Here is a 27,227-nt window from a genome sequence, read left to right as displayed (position 1 = left end):
AACCTGAAGCTGAACACAATTAAACATATTTTTCCCACCAAAGGATTCAATATTTTTAAATTAGTCATTTAATTGGCTTAGGTGGTAAGAGCAGTCGTCTGGCAGTCGAAGGGTTGCAGGTTTGATCCCAGGAGGGCGAACAGGGCCGGTGGCTGGAGCGCCTGCCCACTCTGCTCAAGGCTTATAACAACGGCTTTCACAGCAGCTTAAGATCTTGCCATTATTGCTGGGGGACCGGGTGCTTGTGTGGAACTTCAGGCGCCGGGAGCGAGGTAAGCTGGCCCTGAGGTGGTCTCCCCGTCAGTTTGTTGTTGTCCGCCAGCTGCAGCCAGAGCGGCCGCTGTATGTGTTCCGGCCCGAAGGAGGTCTGGAGGAGTGGACCCACCTGTGTGCCTGTCCGGTGAGCGAAGCCCGGAGGGGGCCCCCACAAGAGGAGGTGTGGGTCCCGGCCTGGGGTCCTGTACGTGAGCCAGCTCTTCCCCTGGAGGAACAGCATCAGGGAATGGAGCAATGGAGCCTCCTGAACAACCGGAGGTGGTGCCCCAACTCTCGTTGCCTGAACTGCTCTATGCCGCATTCTTCCACAGTCTCCTGCTGGCCATCTGGGGAGAGACAGGGAGCAGTTTGTGAAACCATACCCATGTGTATGAATGTACACAAGGAATAATACAGTATTAGCTCTCATTTAGCACATTGTATTGCACCTCTGCATTTAACGCTGGATAAGAGTGTGCCATTTGCATTCTATATTTGCGTTCTACAAACACAAAATTATCTGTTTTACCTCCCTATATTCTGTTACTATCAGCACTTGGTATTAGTGCAGAGTATGAATGTTGGCAGAGCTTCCTCACCTGCGCCTGGCTGCAGCGATAGTTGTTCCCCTGTCCATCAGTAATCCATTGGTTGGGGCGGTAATTCCCAAATGCCTTCACCCATCGGGGTCTTTCTTCCCTCCTGTGCTCTCTGTTTTGCTGAGGTATAGTCCTGCAACAAAATCAGGGAGAGCAAACCACACATTCATCATTCATCCATCATTATCATTCCAAAAACTACTCAATCCCCAAATAAACCTGAAGCTGAACACAATTAAACATATTTTTCCCACCAAAGGATTCAATATTTTTAAATTAGTCATTTAATTGGCTTAGGTGGTAAGAGCAGTCGTCTGGCAGTCGAAGGGTTGCAGGTTTGATCCCAGGAGGGCGAACAGGGCCGGTGGCTGGAGCGCCTGCCCACTCTGCTCAAGGCTTATAACAACGGCATTCACAGCAGCTTAAGATCTTGCCATTATTGCTGGGGGACCGGGTGCTTGTGTGGAACTTCAGGCGCCGGGAGCGAGGTAAGCTGGCCCTGAGGTGGTCTCCCCGTCAGTTTGTTGTTGTCCGCCAGCTGCAGCCAGAGCGGCCGCTGTATGTGTTCCGGCCCGAAGGAGGTCTGGAGGAGTGGACCCAGCTGTGTGCCTGTCCGGTGAGCGACGCCCGGAGGGAGCCCCCAGATGAGGAAGTGTGGGTCCCGGTCCGGGGTCCTGTACGTGAGCCAGCTCTTCCCCTGGAGGAACAGCATCAGGAGGAAGCAATGGAGCCTCCTGAACAACCGGAAGTGGTGCCCCAACTCTCGTTGCCTGAACTGCTCTATGCCGCATTCTTCCACAGTCTCCTACTGGCCATCTGGGGAGAGACAGGGAGCAGTTTGTGAAACCATACCCATGTGTATGAATGTACACAAGGAATAATACAGTATTAGCTCTCATTTAGCACATTGTATTGCACCTCTGCATTTAACGCTGGATAAGAGTGTGCCATTTGCATTCTGTATTTGCGTTCTACAAACACAAAATTATCTGTTTTACCTCCCTATATTCTGTTACTATCAGCACTTGGTATTAGTGCAGAGTAGAAATGTTGGCAGAGCTTCCTCACCTGCGCCTGGCTGCAGCGATAGTTGTTCCCCTGTCCATCAGTAATCCATTGGTTGGGGCGGTAATTCCCAAATGCCTTCACCCATCGGGGTCTTTCTTCCCTCCTGTGCTCTCTGTTTTGCTGAGGTATAGTCCTGCAACAAAATCAGGGAGAGCAAACCACACATTCATCATTCATCCATCATTATCATTCCAAAAACTACTCAATCCCCAAATAAACCTGAAGCTGAACACAATTAAACATATTTTTCCCACCAAAGGATTCAGTATTTTTAAATTAGTCATTTAATTGGCTTAGGTGGTAAGAGCAGTCGTCTGGCAGTCGAAGGGTTGCAGGTTTGATCCCACCCTGGGTGTGCCAAAGTGTCCCTGGGCAAGACACCTAACGCCTTAATGCTCATGACAAGCTAGTTGGTGCCTTGCATGGCAGCAAATCGCCGTTGGTATGTGTGACTGTGAGTATGAATGGGTGAATGAGAAGCATCAATTGTACAGAGCTTTGGATAAAAGCGGCATACACAAATATCCCCTTGTCTCACACTTGATGATCACACTGATGTCCTTTATATATAAATGATATAGCTAGACATAACGGTAGTTAGTTACTGGCATTTTTAAAAGAACAGTCAAATCAATGTCCTGTCTGGCACTGTCAGAACTGGCATTTCCATGTACAGGGCATCTTGTTTGCCACTTACAGCTGCTGATGGCCGCCCTGCTTCTGGGACTCCATCAGCTTCAGCTCCCGATCCTTTCCTTCAACAGGAGAGAAACATTGCAAGAACATTTGCTTGCATTCTGCTACATAAGAAAACGGCAGATTCCTTTTACAAAATTGTACTTGTGCATTGATGTATCTTAAATAGCTATTACTGTATATTGTGAGGTGTGCTCGTAGCAGATAGTGCGACCAAAAGGTTGCAGAACTCACTTTTCCCATGGAGGGCCTCCTGCTTTGTGGAGAAACCAGAACTTGATGTGAAGGCTGGAGGTCTCTTGACGGCAACCTTTTGAAAAACAGCCTCAGCGAACCTGGAAATAAGACACAAGCACAGCATTAAACCACAACCACTGTAGGTAGACCTGATTGGCTTCTATACTCACGTCTTCCGCAGGCTGCCTGCTGCCATTGGCTGATCTTTCAGGGCCATCTGCAGCTCTTGGACCACGGCCTGGAGACAACAAGAGGAATGAAGATCCTGCATTTTGCAGACGGTTAGTGTGCTCTGAAAGGAGAGACAGCCAATGGTTCACTGGCGGTAACAGTTAAGCATAAATGAATGGGTGAAATGCATGCATTAATAATCTCTGAAAGCTATGTAAGAAATGGCCAATGGTAAACTGCCCTAAGTAACACTGGGCAGATGTGATGGATTGCACTGTGCTGATAGTTATTGTTCACCTGGGCTTTGAAGAAGTAATCTCTGGTTTCTGGCTCCATAATTGTCTTCACTTTCTCTATTCGTGAAAGCAAGCGTGAGGGTGTCTCGTGTCCTACTCTTTTTAATATGGGACGCGAAGATGGTCCGGCACCTGTGGCCGTGTGCCACCCTTAGATTGTTTTTATGTGCATGTGTGAGAGTGTGTGTATGTGTGTGTGTGAGTGTGTGCGTATGTGTGTGTGTGGACCCCGCTGTCCCCGGTGCGTTGATACCTCTGGGGTGGTTGAGTCTGGGCTGGCCAGTGCCGTATGGGCAGGCCCCCCCGAACCCCCCGCCACCACCTTAGTTGAAGAATTTCCCCTCTTCACTTGTCCCATGCACAGTAGCCAGCAGATCGCAGAACTGCGTCACAGTCTCCCGGCTTCCTCCTCTCTCCTGTCGAATTTGCTTCTCGGCTGCCAGTTTGTCCCTTGTAGCCTCGTACAGGTTGGTCAAGTTTGTCATGTTCTGCCACAGGTCTGACATGGCCAGCAGCTTCTCTTTGCTTGTGTCATGCACAAGTCCAAGCTGCTTCTCGGCTGCCAGATTGTCCGTTGTAGCCTCGTACAGCTTATTCATACCAGTCAGTGTTTCTTCCTTGGTCTAGAACAGCTCTGACATGGCCGGCAGCTTCTCTTTGCTTGTCTCTTGCTTCAAAGTCATGGCAGCCAGCTCCTGCTCCTTGTCCTGAAAGAGCTGCATCACGGCCTCCAGACTGATCATATTCTGCTGAGCAAGCCATGCCGGGGCCTCCAGTTTTTCCTTTTTAGCCTCATACAGGGAGGTAAAATCTGTCAGTTTCTTCTGCATGGTCTGGAACAGGTCTAACATGGCTTGCAGGTTCTCTTCGCTTGTATCACGCACAAGTCCAAGCTGCTTCTCAGCTGCCAGATTGTCTGTTGCAGCCTCATACAGCTTGGTCATGCCATTCAGTTTGTCTTCCTTGGCCTGACACAGCTCTGACATGGCCGCCAGCTTCTCTTCGCTTTTCTCATGTTTTGAAGTCATGGCAGCCAGCTCCTCCTCCTTGTCCCTGCATATTTGTGACGCAGTCTCCAGGAGGCTTTCCACTCTCTCCTGTCCAAGTTGCTTCTCAGCTGCCAGGTTGTCCCTTGTAGCCTCGTACTGGCAGGTCAAGTCTGTCAGTGTCATCTCCGTGGTCTGACACAGCTCTGACATGGCCGCCAGCTTCTCTTCGCTTTTCTCATGTTTTGAAGTCATGGCAGCTAGCTCCTCCTCCTTGTCCCTGCATATTTGTGACGCAGTCTCCAGGAGGCTTTCCACTCTCTCCTGTCCAAGTTGCCTCTCGGATGCCAGGTTGTCCCTTGTAGCCTCGTACAGCTTGGTCATGCCATTCAGTTTGTCTTCCTTGGCCTGACACAGCTCTGACATGGCTGCCAGCTTCTCTTTGCTTTTCTCATGTTTTGAAGTCATGGCAGCCAGCTCCTCCTCCTTATACCTGCATATTTGTGACGCAGTCTCCAGGAGGCTTTCCACTCTCTCCTGTCCAAGTTGCTTCTCGGATGCCAGGTTGTCCCTTGTAGCCTCGTACAGCTTGGTCATGCCATTCAGTTTGTCTTCCTTGGCCTGACACAGCTCTGACATAGCCGCCAGCTTCCCCTCCCCGGTCTCAAACTTCAAAGTCATGGCAGCCAGCTCCTCCTCCTTCTCCCTGCATATTTGTGACAGACTTTCCACTCTCTCCTGTCCAAGCTGCTTCTCAGATGCCAGGTTGTCCCTTGTAGCCTCGTACAGCTTGGTCATGCCATTCAGTTTGTCTTCCTTGGTCTGACACAGCTCTGACATGGCCGCCAGCTTCCCCTCCCCGGTCTCAAACTTCAACGTCATGGCAGCCAGCTCCTCCTCCTTGTCCCTGCATATTTGTGACACACTTTCCACTCTCTCCTGTCCAAGCTGCTTCTCAGATGCCAGGTTGTCCCTTGTAGCCTCGTACAGCTTGGTCATGCCATTCAGTTTGTCTTCCTTGGTCTGACACAGCTCTGACATGGCCGCCAGCTTCTCTTCGCTTTTCTCATGTTTTGAAGTCATGGCAGCTAGCTCCTCCTCCTTGTCCCTGCATATTTGTGACGCAGTCTCCAGGAGGCTTTCCACTCTCTCCTGTCCAAGTTGCCTCTCGGATGCCAGGTTGTCCCTTGTAGCCTCGTACAGCTTGGTCATGCCATTCAGTTTGTCTTCCTTGGCCTGACACAGCTCTGACATAGCCGCCAGCTTCCCCTCCCCGGTCTCAAACTTCAAAGTCATGGCAGCCAGCTCCTCCTCCTTCTCCCTGCATATTTGTGACAGACTTTCCACTCTCTCCTGTCCAAGCTGCTTCTCAGATGCCAGGTTGTCCCTTGTAGCCTCGTACAGCTTGGTCATGCCATTCAGTTTGTCTTCCTTGGTCTGACACAGCTCTGACATGGCCGCCAGCTTCTCTTTGCTTTTCTCATGTTTTGAAGTCATGGCAGCCAGCTCCTCCTCCTTGTACCTGCATATTTGTGACGCAGTCTCCAGGAGGCTTTCCACTCTCTCCTGTCCAAGTTGCCTCTCGGATGCCAGGTTGTCCCTTGTAGCCTCGTACAGCTTGGTCATGCCATTCAGTTTGTCTTCCTTGGCCTGACACAGCTCTGACATGGCTGCCAGCTTCTCTTTGCTTTTCTCATGTTTTGAAGTCATGGCAGCCAGCTCCTCCTCCTTGTACCTGCATATTTGTGACGCAGTCTCCAGGAGGCTTTCCACTCTCTCCTGTCCAAGTTGCCTCTCGGATGCCAGGTTGTCCCTTGTAGCCTCGTACAGCTTGGTCATGCCATTCAGTTTGTCTTCCTTGGCCTGACACAGCTCTGACATGGCCGCCAGCTTCCCCTCCCCGGTCTCAAACTTCAAAGTCATGGCAGCCAGCTCCTCCTCCTTCTCCCTGCATATTTGTGACACACTTTCCACTCTCTCCTGTCCAAGCTGCTTCTCAGATGCCAGGTTGTCCCTTGTAGCCTCGTACAGCTTGGTCATGCCATTCAGTTTGTCTTCCTTGGTCTGACACAGCTCTGACATGGCCGCCAGCTTCTCTTTGCTTTTCTCATGTTTTGAAGTCATGGCAGCCAGCTCCTCCTCCTTGTACCTGCATATTTGTGACGCAGTCTCCAGGAGGCATTCCACTCTCTCCTGTCCAAGTTGCTTCTCGGCTGCCAGATTGTCCCTTGTAGCCTCGTACAGCTTGGTCATGCCATTCAGTTTGTCTTCCTTGGCCTGACACAGCTCTGACATAGCCGCCAGCTTCCCCCCCCCGGTCTCAAACTTCAAAGTCATGGCAGCTAGCTCCTCCTCCTTGTTTCTGCATATTTGTGACGCCTCGTACTGCATGCTTACAGCTGCCAGGCTTCAACTTCGGAAGCAGAGTTCAGTTCCTGCGGAAGTTTCTGAATCTTCTTATTGTTCCTTGTCTCGCTCACTTCGAAAGCAATGTTAAAATGGAAATTAAACATTAAATTTCATCACATTCTAAAAGGCAGTAGGCTAGCTAAGTCATGTAAAGTGGTAGTTAATGTCTAAAATAAAGAAAAATTAAAAAAGATTTTGGCATTTCCTGTTTTTAACCCGGAGAAGAATGAACGGAAGAAAAATGAATCACAGACAGGACAATTAAAGGTGCAATAGGTAAGATTTTTATGTTAAAACATAGTTACAAGTTTTAAATCTCTTCCTATCATTGAAAAAGGCTCACTCACATGTTGACTCACCCTCTGCCTGTGTTTAAATTCAGGTTTCAAAGTGTACATTTGTCGGGCTGTCAAATGCATCAAAACATTGTACAGCTGTACAGCAATTAAAGCTCATTGGTTGAAAAATGGTTCCAACTGCCACAGCCAATGGCATTCTGGGGGCTTTTTCTGATTGTTCGTGTCGCTGCCAAAATTGTACTCCAGACAAGCAATCACTGAAACTCAGTATACTATTGCTTATTATCCAAGCCAAGAATACATAGTTCTAGCAAGAAAATGTTCGCTGAACAGGTGACTTTATGAAATGTTGACTTTAATGTGCTGCTTCACACTATGTTTTGACTTTTCGAAGTTTTCACTTTAGCCAACCAACTATATTATGAGCAAGCAACTTATCTAGATGGCTATATAACTATAGACTATGATAGTCTACCACAAACGATGCAACTGCAACATACAGTTTGAGACAAATAAAGGTTTGGGTAAACACGCATGGTTCAACATGCAAGCTGCCCAAATTGCACTCCAGACAAGCTATCACTGAAACTGTATACTACTATTTTTTTTTTTTTTTTTTGGCAGACGCTTTTAATCCAAAGCGACTTACAAGTGCATAGGTTCTACCACAAGTCAAAGCATCACATCCATAACTAGGAAAATACACATGGAATGCTGTTCTGAACATATAGTCATCATCATAAGTGCAATTATTATTATTATTTTTATTTATTTTTATTTATCAGGAGGGAGGACTAAGGCAGAGTTTGAAAAGGTGTGTTTTGAGTCTGCGTCGAAATAGGGGGAGGGATTCTGCTGTCCTGACAGTGGTAGGCAAGTCATTCCACCACTGAGGAACCAGAACGGAAAACAGGCGTGAACGTGCAGCTCGACCGCCAGGTCCACGTAGAGAGGGAACCATAAGGCGACCAGAGCTGGCAGACCGGAGTGGTCTAGCTGGGGAGAAGGGAGTGATCAAGGATTGTATGTAAGGTGGGGCAGTCCCCTTAGCAGCCTGAAATGCCAACACTAGGGCCTTGAATCGGATGCATGCGGCAATAGGAAGCCAGTGGAGGCCAATGAGAAGCGGGGTGACATGAGCCGACCTGGGCTGACTGGTGATCAGCATTCTGGACCAGCTGGAGGGGTTTGATGGCACACGCTGGGAGACCAGCTAGGAGGGAGTTGCAGTAATCCAGGCGGGAAATGACGAGCGCCTGGACTAGGAGCTGGGTGGCTTTCTCTGTCAGGAGATGACGGATATGGCATATATTATACAGAAAGAACCTGCAGGTTCTGGCAGTGGAGGATACTTGTGGAGCCAGGGTGAGGCAGTTATCAAGAGTCACCCCAAGATTCTTTGCCGTATGGGAGGAGGAAACTACAAAGTCCTCAACAGTCAGTGAGAGGTCGATTGACGGAGAGGACTTAGCAGGGATGTAGAGAAGCTCAGTTTTGGCAAGGTTGAGCTTCAGGTGGTGGGAAGTCATTCACGCAGAGATATCAGCCAAGCAGGCAGAGATCTGTGTGGTGACTTGGGTGTCGGGGGGAAGAAAATAAAGAGTTGGGTGTCATCAGCGTAAGAATGATAAGAAAAGCCATTGGAAGAGAACAGAACCAAGAGACATGGTGTATAGCGAGAAGAGGAGAGGCCCAAGAACTGGGCCCTGCGGGACTCCAGTTTGTAGGGGGTGAGGGTCAGAGACTGAGCCCCTCCAAGTCACCTGGTAGGAGCGACCAGAGAGGTAGGAGGAAAAGCAAGCGAGTGCAGACCCTGTGACACCCATCCCAGACAGCGATGAGAGCAGAATCTCATGGTTGACTGTATCGAAAGCGGCAGACAGGTTGAGGAAGATGAGGACAGAGGAGAGGGATTTGACTTTAGCAGGGCGGTCTCAGTGGAGTGGCCACTCTTGAAGCCAGACTGGTTGGGGTCATGGAGATTGTTCTGGAGAAGATAAGTGGACAGTTGGGAGCAGACCGCCCCAGTTTTTGCGAGAAAGGGAAGAAGAGAGACAGGCCGGTAGTTGTTCAGGGCAGAGGGGTCAAGAGTAGGTTTTTTGAGCAGGGGAGTGACTCTGGCCCTCTTCAGGGAAGGTGTGAAGTCATGGCAGCCAGAAGAGAGGGAGGTGTTGATTAGAGAGGAGAGAAAAGGGAGAATGTAATTTGCTTATTATTGCTTATTATCCAAGCAAATACATATCTAGTTATAAAATGATACCAGTTTGTAACAAGCAAATTAGCTATTAGTTAGCTTGCCGAATTTACAAATATCCACCTGTATATCCAAATATCCACACCAGTGCAACAACGCTTTCTACTATGTTCGTATTGCCTCAGGTGGATATTTGTTAATTCATTGAGCTAACTATGGCTAATTTGCTTGTTGCTACCAATAAAACTGCTATTGTTCTATAACTATATATGTAGTCTTCGCTTGGATAATAAGATATAGTACACAGTGTCATGGATTGCTTGTCTGGAGTGCAAATTGGGCAGCTACACGCGAACAATCTGAATAAGCCCCCACGCCATTGCCTATGGCAATTAGAACCATTTTTCAACCAATGAGCTTGAATTATTGCACAGCTGCGCAGTGATGGCCGTCAACTGTAACTTTGAAACTAGAATTTAAGGACTATAAACACAGAAAGCGACTGAGTCAGTGAGCCTTTTTCAATGATAGGAAGGGATTTACAATGGTCTTAACAATGTTTTAACACAAAAATCTTACCTATTGTCCCTTTAAGTGCACACAGGGCAAAGTGAAAAATATATATCATTTTTGGCGGCGTTGTAGCTACAAGACGCTAAAGGAAAATAAGTAGGCTAATTGTACATACATGATATGTATTCCATAAACGTAACTTTTTACACAATACGATTAATAATTGATTGATTAATTAATTTACCCTACATTTCCATGAGCAAATGAACATTTAACGTACATTTTGGATGTAGCCTAATATCGCTCCGGAAAATAACATTGTTAGCGCAACAACATATTACGTTAAGTAAAAAAGAACTCACCACAAGCGATATAATGATAACAGCGATCCCCGCGACTGAATTGAGCTGAGAAAAAATGAAACAGACATGGTAGCCCTTGTAGCCGACACATTTCCCCAAACATTCAGCAAACACTGCTCTTGCAATGGGGCTTCGTATGGCATTCTAGCTAGATGAAAACAAAACTTAACAGAGCTTACTCGCTCTACATGGAAAATATATTTCTTAAGACTTACTTTCAGAAGAGACCGAAACAAATTTGCCGTTATCAAGAATGCGAATACGAATAAAAGGTTATAAAATCGACTGGGTTGTAATGACGAACGAGCTCCGTGAAGTAGGTAGGTTTATGATCTGGCCGACGTGAAAACGCCGTATTTATTAAAAATGTACTTTCCACTGTGACGTAGTCCTACTCACTGAAAATACAGTGACGTGATAATTTTAACGGAAAATTCCCAGTAAAACCCGAATTGGTTTTTTTTTTATTCTCCTAAGCGGAATTTGAATTATTCGTTATTGATATTACTTAATATATATATATATATACCCAGGTAGCCAGCATATTTGGGCCTAGTCCGGTACATTTGGCGCACGGCTTGTGCAAAATATTATGGACCAGATCCGGTCCCAGCAGAGCATCTGATTCTGGCTGGCCGACGGCGTCTCTTATGTGGGCCAACCTGAGAGCCATTCTGCCGGATGTGCAATTTGATTGTCACATTATTGTACTCTGTCAACGCATCTATAAAGTTTAAAAGTTTTTTACATGAATGACAGAAAGCAATTTCATCTTGAATCAAACTCCTGCAAACTTCATTGTAGAATTGGGATAACGTAACGTTTTTTTATTTGCATAATTGCTGTTATTTCAATGTTTTAGATGAAGTCGCTATTTTCTAATCAAACGTAATACGAATCGAAAATAAAAATGTGAATGCACGTTGACTTACCCTAGCTCTGACAGACGTTTTCAGTTACTCTAGAACAGCCGTCATTGGAACATGTTGGAACAGCCAATTGTTTATTTGTTCTATGCATTGACACATTGAGTCTATGGGACCATAGTCATTTGGAGAGATAGCCAAGTAAATTTGAGTGTCATCTGCATAGCTACTGCATGGTAAGCAAATTTGTTGTCTCACATGATTTGGCCTCATGGGACCATATAGAGATTGAATAACAGAGGCCCAATAATTGAGCCTTGGCGGATTCTATATGTCATGGTTGTTCGCTCGGACGCATAATCAGTATCAAATAATAATCAGCTACACTAAGATCCAGTAACACTTGAATCGGTATTCAGATTAATATAATTTATTACTTTTATAAGTACTATGGTGGGATTGGACACCTGACTGAAATTGATCAAACTAGCTATTTAAGGTTAAGAAGTTACTAAATTTATTATAAACAGCTTTTTCAATAATCTTACTTATGAATGGGAGATTTGAAATGGGTATGTAATTGCTTAGTATGGGAGTGTCCAGTTTGCTCTTTTTTAAGAGGGGCCACAGTCTTTAATGCCAGATGTAAGGAGAGCAGGCAGCCTAACCCCCTTATGGAGGAAAGCAGAATGGATGTACATAGAGATGGGATCACAGCACAGAAAGTTCCAGGACAGGGAATCAAACTGACTGCGACCAGGTCTGCCTAACGTGTCACAATTACATTTGCTAATTCCAATGGAAAATATTCACAACTGAATGGTACAAATATCATCAATGGCCGCCAAGTGAAGAGTGATTCATGTTATGATTCTCCTGTGAGTGGATGTTGGGTGTGTAGGTGCGGAGCATAGTGGTGCAGTACTCATGTATAAGGGGTCTCCATCCAACACCTCATTCACCAGGATGATGCAGGGGAATTGCAGGAGCAACACCGCAGACAATACAGCGTTAACCACACCGATCAGCTTACCAAAGTGACAGACTGGAAAACTGTAGAGACAAGAGGAGAGTAAGATTAGAAGAAGGCAGATGGATAGAGGACAGTTGCATGATAGGATAGGGGTAAAATGGGAAAGAAGAGGGGTAAAATGGAGGAGGATGAGAGAGGAATGCAGGAGACATGGCGGCACTGCTACTCATAATAATCATGACAATCAGAAACAGCAGTTATTCTGAGATTGGCCCCAGGCTGGGAACACAGTCATGATAAACAGTTCTGGAATGTGTGCCTCTGGATATAACCGTCTAGACTGGCGAATGAGAGAATCTGAATTTAGTCACAACATGGTCACTCACGCAATGCTGATGAAGGCTGCATTCCCTCCGAACGAGAAGGCACGGTTGACCACTTGCAGGACGAAAGTCAGGTACTGCAGCGGGAGCACAGGTATGGTGGCGCAGATGGAGAATAAGAGGCACTGCAGGGCAGTGGCAGTGAGGAAGAGAGAGAGCACCACAGAGCGCAGGTTACCCTCCTCCTCCGTCTCTCCTGTGGCAGAGGCAAGAGCTGGGTTAGCAGAGTTAGAGGCAGCCACTAAACACTGAACCTGCGACAATCTTTTCATGAGCATAAAAGCTTCCTCTTTCTGAAAGCTTTCATTTTTTATTTGCATTTTCTATTACCATACACTGCTGCAAACAAGTTCATTGCTATACCACGTACCTTTTTGTGGTTTAACCTTCTCTATATTTTGTTTTGAGGAAAAAAAACTGGTCAACACTAAAAGTGTGTTGACAATATGTACTGTACGTGGTTCTATGCACTGAAAGCAGCACATGACAGTGGGGGAATGTTGCTGTGAATAATCATCTGTGCTTAATTAGTGCTTAATCACATCACCATGCAGGTCTGCCAGGTCTATAATTAGCTAGTACCAGACACGATTTCCATGTCTCGTGGCACTGCTGTATTTGCATGCCCTGCGGCAGCACACCTGTGGGCAGGTAACACAGGTACCTGCCTTCGGCCCGTAGCTTGCCCTTGTATCTGTCAATGATCAGGCCATTCAAGGGGGCGCACAGTATCCCACATAACTGTGTGTAGGCGAAGGCGTTGGTGTAGTGGCTCACTGAGACAGAGGGAGAGCAGAGCAGAGGATTAGCATACAGCAGCACACCATAACATGGCCTCGCACACTACTACAGCTCCTCAGCCTGCCTCTCTTCTGCTCTGTGAGTGTGTGTATGAATGGGTGAATGAGAAGCATCTATTGTACAGCGCTTTGGACAAAGGCGCTATATAAATGCCAACCATTTACCATTTACCATCTTTGTCTCACACTGAAAAGCACAAAAAAATGGTATCCATCAGCATCCAGTGCTGGAAAATCCATCCTCAGGCCAGGAAAGCACAGACAACCATGTGTCCTAATTTGTGTTGTCAATTGCTGCTTCTAAACGCAATGCAGTTAAGTCTGTTGGGCTTGCGCAGATGTGATTCAAAGAGACTCATCCAGCATCCAAGACAGTTTGGAAGTCAGGATTTTCAGGATTGCTCACTGTTTAGGAAGACATGTTACCAGGGCAAAAGAGTCTTAAACCCAAACCTGCTCAACCCCAGGTTAAGGGTAATCTGTGGTTTGCAGGATAACATGCACATAGCCTATAACAATGGTCTCCAACTGTCAGGCTTCAGAACAATGGACACAGTCGCTCACATAATTTCCAATAAAATACTTTATTGGGCAGGTTAAACAGGCCAAGGTCGATAGCTGGCAAACAGGAACACAGCAGGCAAAGAAGTTTGTGGTCAATAATCCAAGCAAGGGTTTGTCAACGGGGCAAGCAGACAAAGCACAGGAAATCGAACGAAGTCTAAAAGCACAAACCAGGAATCCAAACAAAGACCAATGACAGCAGGTCGTACACGAACAGAAGGAGAATCCAAAAGGTGGTAGTCAAGGAAAACAGAACAGATCAGAACACAGGTCAATCAGACAGAAATCACTGGAGAGAATGGCAGGAGCACATTACAATCTGGCACTGAACAAACAAAACCGACAGGTTTAAATACAACAAGGGGAAACGAGAATCAGGTGTGCACGATAATCAGTAAGTGAGACACAGGTGAAATGAATGAACAGAAAACAGAACTACAGTGGTCACAAAGGGAAATAAAAGGCAAAACTCTGGGGACTTGTAGAGAGAATACTGATACAGAAAACACAAATCATGACATCTAACCTTGCTAGCCTATTGGGAAGCTACTGGGTTTTTGTTTTCACCTTGTTGAGACCCAGGTATCTGGTGAGTTAACTGTGTGATCAACTGCTATAATTGATTAATTAATCACACATTTTAAGTGAAATGTTTGCATTTGCTGAAATCCTCAAAAGACAGGAAATTAAACTGATCAGTCCTCACACTAACATCAGCCTGCTCCCCATCAAGGTATCAGCATCTTTGACAACATGCTTTTGCGGTGGGTGGGACTTCAACACTATAATTTTCACATAGTAACAATTCTCAATTTGTTGGGGACCAAATAAAGACGGAACAGTTTCACTCTCCTCCCTACTATGACATTGCACCCATTAAGTAGCTTGCCAATGACCCTTGATGTATGCTTTTGTAGATCTCTGTCGCGTTCCAGTGTCATCTTCCAGTTTGTGAATCTGATCTTTTCAACTTAGAAAGCTCGGATATGCAGATTCTTTCCAGTTTCTTTCTATACAAAATCTGAAGAATGCGCCATCCTCGCCCCAAGCCCTGTTGCTCTGATGCTGGACTATTGCGATTGTTTTCCCACAGGACTCCCTGATTGTGCCACTAAACCACTGCAAATAATACAGCATGCTGTTGCCCAACGTTCCAAAGACAACCTGAGGATTACCTTGGGCTGTGTCTCCGTGAGCCAGCAGGGTCAGCATGGGGTTCAGGGTGCCAATGAACAGGAGGTGCCGCAGAGCCGTGACTGACACCCACACCAGGTGCCACAGAAACAACCAACTGAGCACACACTGCAGGGAGAGGGTGAAGAGAGAGATCGAGAAGGACAGAGGGGCAGATACAGATTTTAAAGTGAATAACATCCCATGAGGACAAAACCTACAAATATCTAGTAAGATTCTTAAGGTTCAAATATTAACTTCTTCCATGTTTCTTTTTGGATTTTACTTAAAAGTCTTGTCACTCATGTCATGACAGTGGGCTTCAGAATTAATGGCACCTTAAACTTAAAAAAAGCTTATTGACTTAAGCTTTATTTTCTGACCTGTGAAGTAGTGTGCTTTATTTTGTAGTGTGCTCTATCACTGTAACACTGCATGACAGAGCCGTACCTGTCTGTGGGGTCTGCTGGGGGTTTCCTTGTTCAGATGTTGCATTCTCTATCCCTTCCTCTCCCTGCACAGGCTCTGTGTTGTCTCTCTGTGCTTTGTTTGTGAGACAACAGTGGTTGCACTTGATCTGACTACAGTTCATCCTATAACAGAAACCAGGATTTAATACCTTTGTGAAATCTGAATAAATCTGAATAAATTAAGTCCAAGCAGAGATGATGCAAGGGGACAGGCTTGGTGCTACAGCTGAATCAGCAGTGGCAGGAGGGAGGTGCTACAGCTGAATCAGCAGTGGCAGGAGGGAGGTGCACAGCTGAATCAGCAGTGGCAGGAGGGAGGTGCTACAGCTGAATCAGCAGTGGCAGGAGGGAGGTGCACAGCTGAATCAGCAGTGGCAGGAGGGAGGTGCTACAGCTGAATCAGCAGTGGCAGGAGGGAGGTGCACAGCTGAATCAGCAGTGGCAGGAGGGAGGTGCACAGCTCAGATGGTAATTGGTCAATCACAGCAGGAGAAAGAGAGGTGTCTGCATGCGATAAGGTAAACCCTGGCAGAATAAGGCTATAGCAGCATAGCTAAGGGAAACAGAAGCAGTGGCCAGCACAGCCATGAGTGCAGGCTTGATGAGGGCAGTCACCACCAGACCATGTTTGGTTAAGCTTAACACAGCACTATCAATAATGATCCAGTGACAGCACTGACTACTAAGTCCACCAGAGACTCTATAGCTTTTGCCCGCCACCCACTCCTACCCATCATTACATTAATGTAACTTTAAATAAGGTGATAGTGTCTGCACCCCGAACATGAACAGGCAATTTGTTCCATAGGAGAGGAGCATGATAAGAAAAGGCTCTGCCGCCTATGGTACTTTTAGCCATTCCAGGAATAACAAGGAGGCCTGCACCATCCGAACGGAGCATTCGTGAGAGAGTATAAGGAATAAAGTAAATCATTTAAATATAGAGGGGCAAGCCCATGTAAGTCCTTAAAGGTCAGAAGTAGAATCTTATAATCTAATCGGAATTTAACAGGCAACCAGTGAAGTAAAGCTAACACTGGGCTGATGTGCTCAAATCTCCTTGTTCTAGTAAAAATACGAGCTGCTGCATTTTCCCTTTCAGAAAGGAATTTGAACATCCAGAAAAAAGAGCATTGCAGTCATCTAATCTTGAGGTAACAAAAGCATAGACTAGCTTTTCTGCATTATGTAAGTGACAGTACTGAATTTTAGAAATATTCCTCAAGTGATAAAGAGAGATGTTTTTATGTGCATCAAATGGAAGTTCTGGATCAAAAGTAACACCAAGATCTTTGATGGCAGCATTTGAAGTGATGGAAATTCCATCAATATTAGGCATATCTTTACATAATTTGCATCTCAGGCCCCACTACCATTATCTCTGTCATATCAGAGTTTATCAAAAGGTCAAGTTGTGGGTCAAACATTGCTTTATATCTTTACCACAAGCCTCCATTTTTGACAGCTGGACAACTTCCTCAGGCTTGACTGACAAATACAACTGGGTGTCGTCTGCATAGCAGTGGAAGTTAATGCCATGTTTGCGAATAACTTGTGCCAGGCAAAGCATTTAGAGAGAGAAGAGCAAGGGCCCAAGCACAGATCCTTGTGGTACTCCATATCTAACCATAGACTGATAAGAGGAGTAATTTTTAAAATGCAAAAATTCATATCGGTCTGATAGGTATGATCTAAACCAAGAGAGAGCCTGTCCACGGCATATAAGATTTTCAATCTTCAATTCTATTTGACAGGATGAGGTGATCAACTGTGTCGAATGCTGCACTTAAATCGAGAAGCACGAGTACAGAGATGTAGCCACTGTCGGAAGCGAGGAGTAGGTCATTGAGTACTTTGACCAGGGTTGATGGTTCATACCCATAAGTGTAGCCCTCAGGGAGGGGGTAGGGGATGTGCATCTTTGGCATGAGGATGAAGGTTCTCATGAGGTGGATTATGCTGCATGCCGACAAGAAGAAAAAAGAGTGGTGCAGAGACATCCCTCTTTCAGATGCCACCTGTAGCAAAAGATGGATACATCTTTTAGAAATGACCATAACCAAGCCATAAAGCTGTAATTTAGCAATTTAATGTATAGGTAGTACAGCATGTGGCACACCAAGATGGCAAATCAGGTGCTACACTCAATCCATTCTTTGTCTTAATATTGGATATCATACTTGTCACAAAAAGGTTGAAGAACAACACACTTCCTGGATGCCACTTGATAGGCATTAGCAGACCGGTTAGGTATACTTGATGTATATACTTTGGAAGGAAAGTCACTCCATTTTTCTCCACTTATGATCTCTTTTCACTGGCTATACACACTCACTGAGCACTTTATTTGGTGGACCTGTACGCCAGCTTGTTAATGTAAATATTTAATCAGCCAATCATGTGGCAGCAACCAAATGCATAAAAGTATGCAGACATGGTCAAGAGGTTCAGCTGATTTTTAGAACAATTGTCAGATTGGGGGAAAAAATGTGATCTAAGTAATTTTGACCTTGGAATGATTGTTGGTGCCAGACAGGGTGGTTTGAATATCTCAGAAACTGCTGATCTCCTGGGAATTTGCATGCATAGCAGTCTCAAGAGTTTGCAGAGAATTGTGCAAAAAACATCCAGTGAGCAGCAGTTAACTAAGAAAGTGCTCACCAAGTGTGTATCAGGTTACATGAAATGACTCTTAGGCATCTGGCACACCACCCCCCCTTCCTTAAATAACTAATCATCCAGCACCCACAACCCAAATGTCCAATGTTCTTTTTCTTGGTTCCAATGGTTTCTTAAAAACACATGAAACAATTTCTCACCATTTAGTTCACTTTAAATAATACACCATAGCAATGTAAATTTAACAGCTAGAATAGCCTAACTTATTAATATCGGCTGCATTACACACAACATATATTACATTTAAAACATGTAAATAAGATAAATATGAATTTGGCACCTACAGTCTACAATCACATGTAAAAATGGATTATATTTATTTTGGCAGCTGGCCCAGTGGAAATGTCAGTCAAGTAGAACACTGATGGAAAAATCCATAATGTCCAGCTCTGGGCCCTGTTTCACAGAGCAGGATTACTTGACTGGAGAACTGCACCGACTAACTCCACTTAACTCGAGGGAACAGTTTCCCCTGCGCCTTGTATTCCTCTTAAAGCATCTTCTCTTGAAATTAGGAGTAGAAAAAGCTTTTATCAGGATATACACCCAGTGAGCACGTTATTAGGTATTTATTAGACTTATTTTTTTAGACTTCTACTGCTGTAGCCTATCCATGTTATGTTAGTTATGATGCGTTGTGTGTTCAGAGATGCTCTTCTGAATTCCACTGTAATGTGTAGTTATTTGCGTTACTGTCACCTTCGTGTCAACTTTGACCAGTCTGGCCATTTACCTCTGACGTCTCTTATTAACAAGGCGTTTCTGTCTGCAGAACTGCTGTTCACTGGATTTTTTTTTTTTTTTTTTGCACCATTCTTTGCAAACTCTAGAGACTAATGTGTGTGAAAATCCCAGGAGATCAGCAGTTTCTGAGATACTCAAAACACCCTGTGTGCCACCAACAATCATTCAATGGTCAAAGTTCCATTCTGATGGTTGATGTGAACATTACCTGAAGCTCCTGACTCGTAAAGTAGGTGTCATAAAGTACAAATGTTCCTAATAAAGTGCTCGGTGAGTGTATATAGCATTATTGTCCAAATTTAAAATTGAAAAAGTTTTAAACTGAATTTGACATTGAGATATACCTACAAATCATGAAAGCCAAGACATTAATGTGGTCACTACTTGTGACTAGTGGGTTACAAATGGCTGCACAGTCTCAGAAGCAGAACTCCAGGTTAAAAACAATAAAACTATATTTTTACTTCAGCTAATTCAGACATACAGATCATGAAAGCAAAGACTTTTCTTGAGTAAAATCAGATGAAACCAAATACATTAGCTTGTAGCTGTGAGAGCAGATGACACGACTGTGTGTCTGCATGGTGACTGATAACCTTGACAAGCTGGATATACCCACACTCTTTTTGGGTGCTGCTTTGTTGTCATCTTGTGTTTAAAAGCTTAAAATATATTTTACTCAGAATTTTGGCATTGGGACATAATGATTATGAAAGCCAAGATAAAGTTATAAAATAATTTTTTTTTTAAAGTCAATTCTTGAAAAAAATACATAGTCTTATATAGAAATAGTCTTGTTGTGCTATATAGCGTTAGTTTGGGCTGACAGACGAGAAGACAGTGCCCCCTCCAACTACTTTAAAATGAGTAATTAGGCACACATTTAGCTAATTCTTACTCTTATATACTATTTAACGAGCATAACTGTGTTAAAAATATGACTGTAAACCCTTAAATTAATAGATAAAAGGCATGAGTTTGCCTGAAAAAGCCTCTGGGGAAATTAAGAAATGTAGCGCACTCGACTTCATATGGTTTTCCGCATCTTCAGTTCAGGGGCACGATGTTGCCCCGCTTCGATGGGATGTGACACCTTTCTTGCATAGTGTGAGTGATTTCTAACACTTCAAATCAAATTTGACTCTATCAGCACTGTCAAAAGTGTTATTTGCACACCTTTTTGGTGAGACCCACATGTACACTACTTAACTGCTTTTACCTTGATGATGAGGAAGGTGATGGCAGAGGAGCTGTAGGCTCCGGTATACAAGGTGATGACGGTGGAATGATGGATGTCAAAGAGATTCCCCACCTGGAAGAGAAAGTACAATCACAACTCTGAACAGATAGTGCCAGGCATTACATCATGAGCATTTCTCAAAGCAGCAATCTCGTGTTTGCCGTGTTATTGAATATGATTGAACAGTGAGAATGAGGACACACCTGCATATTTGTGAGCAATAACATGCTGCTTCCAAATGCGATGCAGGCCAGACCCGGAAACAGTATATTGGATACCTCTGCAGGAGAAAGGGGGGGAGATAAAGAGATAGGGAAACTGAGAAAGGGTTACTCAAGGCTAAGCATACACTGACACAGAAGCCTACATGGAAAACTGCCACTGTGTCAGGGTAAGTGTCAGTTAAAGGCCCAGAACACTTTACCTGGATGTGAAAAAGCAATCAACAAGGTACCAGTGGTGTACAGTATTCTGGGAAAAGAAAAAAACAAAACACAAATGAGTTTAATAATTGTATGTAAAAGGATGTAAGGATTTGCTTTGGAGAAGTTTACCTACATCAGGACTTCATGGGGCTCATGGTTGTTTGGATGTTTGGTGGATGGTTGACTGTGTTTGGTGTATTTTCTTTTGCATAAACTTTGGTGAATAAAAACATAACTTTTTGGTGCAAACTTGTGTGTGTTGGTTGGCTTTGTTATGTTTACCATGGCTGTTTTGCAGCCACAACAAACAAATTGTTCACTGATCAGGTAGTTTTACTGAGTTGAGATACTCTCTGGAGTAGACAAAGTAAACAACAACCCTCAAATGTCAGGTTTTGTGTTTTTCACTGTGTTGTATTTTGTCTAAGTGTTTTAATACCCTCTGTGCACACCACAGTCACCCTGCCAGCTCATTCATTCATCGTTATTCGTTTCAGCTGCATTTTCACTTCCTGATTGTTTCCCCACACCTGATTGCCGTTTCCTCTTGTTACCTGTATTATAAAAACCCCTCGTTTTGTACGTCTCGTCGCCTGATTGTTATGTGTCTTTATTGTACTCTTCAGCGGTTTTATCTGATAGATTTCTGTTACGACCTGTCTTGCCTTGTCTTGTCTTGCTTGGACACTGTACTACAAAACTGCCTTATCCCTGCTGATTCCGTTTGCTGGATCTCGACCTCTGCCTGTCTGACCTGCTTTATTTATAATAAAGACTGCTATAAAATATATGCCTGGTGTTCTACAAGCCTGATATCAATGAGCTAAATGGCCTGTGAGTGTCATGAGGTATTCTAATATTGTTACTCTTAAGTTGTAGGCCTATTCCAGCTAGTTCTGTGAGCAACAGTGCCAGACATGCACATTTACATTTGCTTGAACGTATTGCAATTTGCTCAGTTGTAGGACCTATTTTTATCTGCTTGCTTACAGACCTTTCATCACCTTTGTACACCATTTAATTCAAGCACATAAGATCTTCATTTGCTCTTGAGCGCAACACAATTATTTTTGTCCAGAATGCCACCTGGTCCAGCTCCTTTAGCTCAATCGCATATTGTCTTACATGTAGTGTTCTTTATACCACAACAACGTCTGAAAACTCACATTGCCAGCAGTCTGGATGCCATGGTACCGAAGCGGTCAAAGAAGAATCCATTGAGAAGACTGAGGTTCTGATGACGGTGATGGTGAAAACTAGGGAGAAGAGCTTGTTCTGTTTGCTACAGTCTGGGGCAAGTGGAGGGAAGAGAGGTGTTCACACCATAAGCCTTTTAAAAAACGTCCTTTTCAATTTCTGTGCACTGCATCATCTTCTGCATTTGCTGTTATCATGCATTTGTATTAGCCTACTTTTAATATACTGTATTACCTACAATTTACCTGTCATTTATTTTAACATGATTTTAAAAAATTGATATATATATTTTTTCAATAAATATTTCCTTAATTCTTAATTAAAACTTCTTAACATTATATTACATTTCTTAAATAGATAAAGCGTTTCAAATAATTACTTATACTATCTCACAAATTGAAATTGAAAATGTAGTCTCATTAGGTCGATACTCATTCGCCTGCTTTCTAGTGCTAAGACATATACAAAACGGTGAAATAGGTTTTTATTGTTCTTCTCATCAAAGATTCTTTGCTCTCAAGTGCAGGAGTAAACAGTCATACTCACCCATGTACTGTGTGCCATTGGGTCCTGTGGCATTCTCACACTGGTCGCTGAAGTACCCACTAGCTTTCAGGATGAACACAAGGGAGGGCCACCCAAGAACAACCCCAGTAAAAAACTAGCTCTCCACCAGCCCTGTGGCCAGGGTAAGCCAGCAGCGCAGCCTCACTCCACGTAGAAGCCACAGCATCTTCAGCCTCTCTCTCCCTCTATTTTTCAGTCCTCTACCTCACCCTCTATTCTCAGTCCTTAACCTCTGACTTATTTCTGTCCTTTACCTTTTTGCTCCTCTGATCACTGAAAGATAAAAGAGAAAAAAAGACTAAAATATTACAAGAAATGGCAAAACCATTGAAGTGTGGAAGCTGAACATTTACAGAGACAATATTGCCCGCTCATGTGACTACAGTTCTCAGTAATGGGTATTTCATTGCAGTTGTAATGAATATAAAATAATTCACCAGACAGAGAAAATTAGTGTTAAGTTAATAGACTCCAAGTATATAGTATTTAGTCAAAGTGGCTATCACCACTTAAAACATAGTATTCATACAGTATAGTATCAATCCTGATTAAATAATTATGAAGTTACTCACTAAACGAACCAAAAGGTTCTATGGCCACAACCTGGTGTAATACGGTCACCACAAGACATACCTGTATGCTCTCTACATCTGTGCCCAGTTATTATTTCATTTGTCCCATGGCCTTATATAGCCCTGTATTCTCCTGTCCTCCTCCTTCTCCCTTCACTTATTTGTTTACTCATTTGTTTCACCTTTAAACCTTAAAACAGGTTCTTATCACACCAGAAATGCAATGACCAAAATCTAAAGTATGTACTGAAAATGTTTTGCTGGAACATGCTGGTGGGTATACAATGTTCTTATTAATATACTGCCACATGACACAGTAGGATGGTGCAGAGCACATAGGCTGACATTCTGAGCGGTTATCTCCCTTTTGTAAAAGAAGGGACACTTTGGGCTGTTTAAGAACTGGTGACCTATAAATCTCCTAACTACAGATTATAAAATATCAAAATGTCTCTCCAAGTGTGTTAAAGGCCCAATTTTGAATGCTAATAGATTGCAAAAAGCAAAAAATACAAAGCTTTTATATCATAATCCTAATAAAGATAACAGTGAAGCTCTTCATAAAAAGCACTTTAAAGGATAATTTATATTTAGTGTCAGACTGACAGTACTTCCTTGTTCATCTTCCATCTTCCACATTTCATTTTTCTTTGTTTTATATTACATATATTTTGGAGTCCTTGCTCAGCTCATCACCATGGAAAAGAACTCACTCCTCAGGCAAGATATCAAAAGAATAGTTGGTAACACTTTGACACTTTGACACCTGTCATGAAGTGTCATGTCCATTCATAAACTATGACATACAATTGTGATGACACAATTCTTAGTTTGTGTGATGACATTTGTTATGTTAAGTTCATCTTGCGATGACTCGAGTAGATTGCACACATACTGCGGTTCAAGCCATTTTGATACATATGATGCATGTAAGAATGCGTCTTTCAGTCCCATCCAAAAGTATTTGAACCGCAAAGCCAAATCCTTTGTTTTTGCTGTACACTGAATACATTTGAGCAAATCCATCAAAAGGAGAACATAGAGGCCTCTTGTATTTTCCATGTGGCTCCCACACATAAATGCCACTTAAACGCCATCACAAACAATGGAATTGGCCATATATTTCTAAGGTCCTTAGCAACACACAGACTGGCCTTCAGTGTGAAGTTTTCTTTGAGATTACAGTAAATTGATTACTTTATCATAATTACATCTGTCAAGAGAAAATTTAAATAGCTCAATGGCTCTAGTCCACATGTAAGGTCGGTCACAAGAAACAGCATTTATTTATTTAAAAATAATTCTTTTTATTTCATAGCCTTTCATCATATTTTTTTTTGTGTCATTCATAATTCTCTCACTAGAGATTATGAGTAACTTATCCATAGCAAGCAAAACCCCAGGTCAACTATTTGAGCTGACAGGGCTGGCATTGAAATATGTAACGTCAGACATGTTTTGTAACGTGAGTCATGCAATTGATTTGAAGTTATTAAAAGTGGAGTTTCTGTTATTAATTGCAATGGATTTGTGTCCTCAGTGTCCGATGTCTGATGGTAATGGCTGCAGTGGTGCCGTAAGATGAAAATGAGTGTTTGGAATAATATTATTGTTTGCAATTTAAGCAATATTACTGGTTCCATGCCATTTAGATCTCTTATACTTAACTCGCTGCAAACAGAGATATGCAAAGTGTCGGCTGCTTATTGTAAGTGGACAAGTAGTAATGTCAGTCACACTATATTTATGTAATTACTGGATCTACTTGCAGTAGTTTGAAGACAAAAAAAGCTGACTACATTTTTTGCATGTCCATTTGTAACGTCAGTCACGCGACAAACTTCCACCACAGCACAAAGAAGCATTTAGCTAAAGATTAATTGAAAATATTTCCATGTCAAACAAGGGCATAGTATGTTAGCTAAATTTTTTGAAACTTAATTATAAATACTATGGCAGTTGGACAATAACCATAGTATTTATTACTATGACAAGAGTTCAGAATTTCAGCTTTTACTTCCTGGTATTTACACCTAGATGTGTTAAACTGCTTGGAACATAGCACAAAACTATCAGACCACCCAATTTCTAGGTGAGCAAACGTATTGGAACAGAGAGTATTTAAGTAAATTACACTTAATATTTGGTAGTTTATCCCTAGCTTGCAATAACTGCATCAAGCCTGCGACACACTGACCTCACCAAACTGTTACATTCTTATTTGTGATGCTTTTCCAGGCTTTTACTGCAGCCTCTTTCAGTTGTTCTTTAGTTCTTCAATCTCAAGTTACGTCACGTCAGACATGGTGAGATTGCAATTCTGAACACTGGGGGCGACATGGCTCAGGCAGTAAGAGCAGTTGTCTGGCAGTCGGAGGGTTGCTGGTTCGATTCCCCGCCCGGGCTGTGTCGAAATGTCCCTGAGCAAGACACCTAACCCCCATTTGCTCCTGACGAGCTGGTCGATGCCTTGCATGGCAGCCAATCGCCATTGGTGTGTGAGTGTGTATGAATGGGTGAATGAGAAGCATCAATTGTACAGCGCTTTGGATAAAGGCGCTATATAAATGCCAACCATTTACCATTTACCATGAACACCTCATCATGAGCAATTTGATCCACTGGATGACTGTCCCGCTTACGTGACGTCTGCTCTTCCATTAGAACCTGCCAGTTGGACCCTCTGCCTACCACTCTGGTTAAAGCTGCATTCCCTGCCCTCTCCCCACTGCTTACCCAGATTATAAACTCATCCCTGGTTTCTGGCTCTGTTCCTCCCTCACTAAAATTGGCTGCCATTACCCCAATACCCAAAATATCGGGTGTCGATTATAACAATCTAAACAATTTCCGTCCCATTTCCGACCTGCCATTTGTGTCAAAAGTACTTGAACGTGTTGTGGCAGTCCAACTTCAAACTCACCTGGATTCAAATAACCTCCTTGAACCCTTCTAATCTGGCTTCCGACCAAAACATAGTACAGAGACTGCCCTTGTCAAGATCACAAACGACCTCCTCCGTGCTGCAGACTCTGGACTTCTCACCATCCTCATCCTCCTCGACCTCAGCGCTGCTTTTGACACCATCTCCCACCCACTCCTTCTGGAGCGCCTAGCAACCCTGGGGGTCACTGGTACTGTGCTAGCCTGGCTAACATTCTACCTGACGGGGAGACAACAGTTTGTCAAGCTAAAACACCATAGGTCCAGGTCAGCTGCAGTTACCCACGGTGCCCATCAGGGGTCAGTACTTGGTCCATTATTGTTCAACATTTACCTCCTCCCCCTTGGCCGTATCATGCGTCCCCCCCCCCCCCCCCCCCCGTCCCTCCTCAGCTGTCTTCATGACATTAAAACCTGGATGACTACAAACCTCCTTCAACTCAACGGCAATAAAACCATTGATGGTTTCCCTGTCCCCCTGTCAACACAAGTCAAAAGCCTTGGCATCATCCTGGACAATACTTTATCCTTTGGTCCCCACATAAAAAACATCTCAAGGACTGCCTTTTTTCACCTATGCAATATCTCCAGACTCTGCCCCTCACTCTCCCACACCAGTGCAGAAACTCTAATCCATGCCTTTGTCACCTCCCGGTTGGATTACTGCAACAGCATCCTCTCAGGACTCCCCACCAAACTCACCAACAAACTTCAAATTATACAGAATTCTGCTGCCTGAATCCTCACCCGCACAAAATCTCATGACCACATCACACCCATCCTCACTCAGCTACACTGGTTACCAGTTCAACAGCGCATTGATTTCAAGATCCTCCTACTCACATACAAGGCTTTGAACACCCTTGCACCCCCCTATCTCTCTGACCTTCTTCACGACTCGCACTCTCCGCTCCTCCTCAGCTGGCCTCCTGTCTATCCCCACCACCCGACTCTCTACTATGGGTGCTCGAGCATTCAGCTCTACAACACCCAGGCTCTGGAACTCTACCCATACACATCCGCCATACAGAGTCACTGTCATCTTTCAAAAAACTTCTCAAAACTAATCTGTTTACTCTTGCATACCCCTGACTGTTTCCTTCCCTTTACATGTTCTTGTGTCTATCTCTGTCTGCTGTCTGTTTGTTTGATATGAATTGTATGTTCATTATAAATTATTTCTAATTGGATATATTGTATCATGTTTTCTTTTTTTTTGATGATTTTAAATTGGATATTTTGTATCATGTTTTTACCATGTTTATTTTGTATTTTGCCCAAAGTAAGGTGACCTTGAGTGTCTAGAAAGGCGCCACTTCAAATAAAATGTATTATTATTATTATTATTATTATTATTATTATTATTAGAGTGGTCATGGTGCTGTCATTTTTTGACATCAGTTTTTAACATGATCCTTTTCAACACATCGGGTTTGTATTTGTGCTATTCTATGTTTTTGCAGCTTCTTTCCTGACTAAAGGACATACACTTGTTTGGGTACGACGAGTATTCAGTCACACATCTCACACAATTATGGTGCCATGA

The 27,227-nt window shown here is 43.7% G+C and overlaps 2 protein-coding genes across 3 annotated transcripts; both read right to left on the bottom strand.

Moving 5' to 3' along the window:
- Positions 1-1,294: 1,294 nt before the first annotated feature.
- LOC133110241 (CDK5 regulatory subunit-associated protein 2-like) lies at positions 1,295-6,735 on the bottom strand. 2 transcript variants are annotated; one of them, XM_061220195.1, is made up of 5 exons: positions 3,576-6,735; positions 2,853-3,093; positions 2,620-2,677; positions 1,923-2,055; positions 1,295-1,670 (listed from the first exon to the last, which is right to left on the bottom strand). In XM_061220195.1, the coding sequence occupies exon 1, from the start codon at positions 6,697-6,699 to the stop codon at positions 3,946-3,948; it is 2,754 nt and encodes a 917-aa protein (XP_061076179.1). In that variant the 5' UTR covers positions 6,700-6,735; the 3' UTR covers positions 1,295-1,670; positions 1,923-2,055; positions 2,620-2,677; positions 2,853-3,093; positions 3,576-3,945. The 2 variants fall into 2 exon arrangements, with proteins under 2 accessions (XP_061076179.1, XP_061076178.1); XM_061220194.1 differs by having other exon boundaries at positions 2,853-6,735.
- Positions 6,736-11,205: 4,470 nt separating this feature from the next.
- On the bottom strand, positions 11,206-23,368 carry LOC133110114 (equilibrative nucleobase transporter 1-like). The gene is given in 13 exon segments (XM_061219995.1): positions 11,206-11,219; positions 11,877-12,004; positions 12,311-12,503; positions 12,976-13,083; positions 14,847-14,973; positions 17,168-17,332; positions 19,957-20,049; positions 20,181-20,257; positions 20,402-20,448; positions 21,569-21,644; positions 21,647-21,691; positions 22,146-22,208; positions 23,350-23,368. Coding segments are annotated over 13 exon segments (1,155 nt in total).
- Between the last annotated feature and the right edge of the window lie 3,859 nt (positions 23,369-27,227).

Source organism: Conger conger, chromosome 14, assembly GCF_963514075.1.
Source record: "Conger conger chromosome 14, fConCon1.1, whole genome shotgun sequence".
Taxonomy (NCBI): domain Eukaryota; kingdom Metazoa; phylum Chordata; class Actinopteri; order Anguilliformes; family Congridae; genus Conger; species Conger conger.
This window is presented reverse-complemented; position numbering and strand designations above follow the sequence as displayed.

Coding starts and splice junctions, on each gene's coding strand:
- LOC133110241 (XM_061220194.1), bottom strand. CDS start 6,699: ATGCAGTACGAGGCGTCACAAATATGCAGAAACAAGGAGGAGGAGCTA.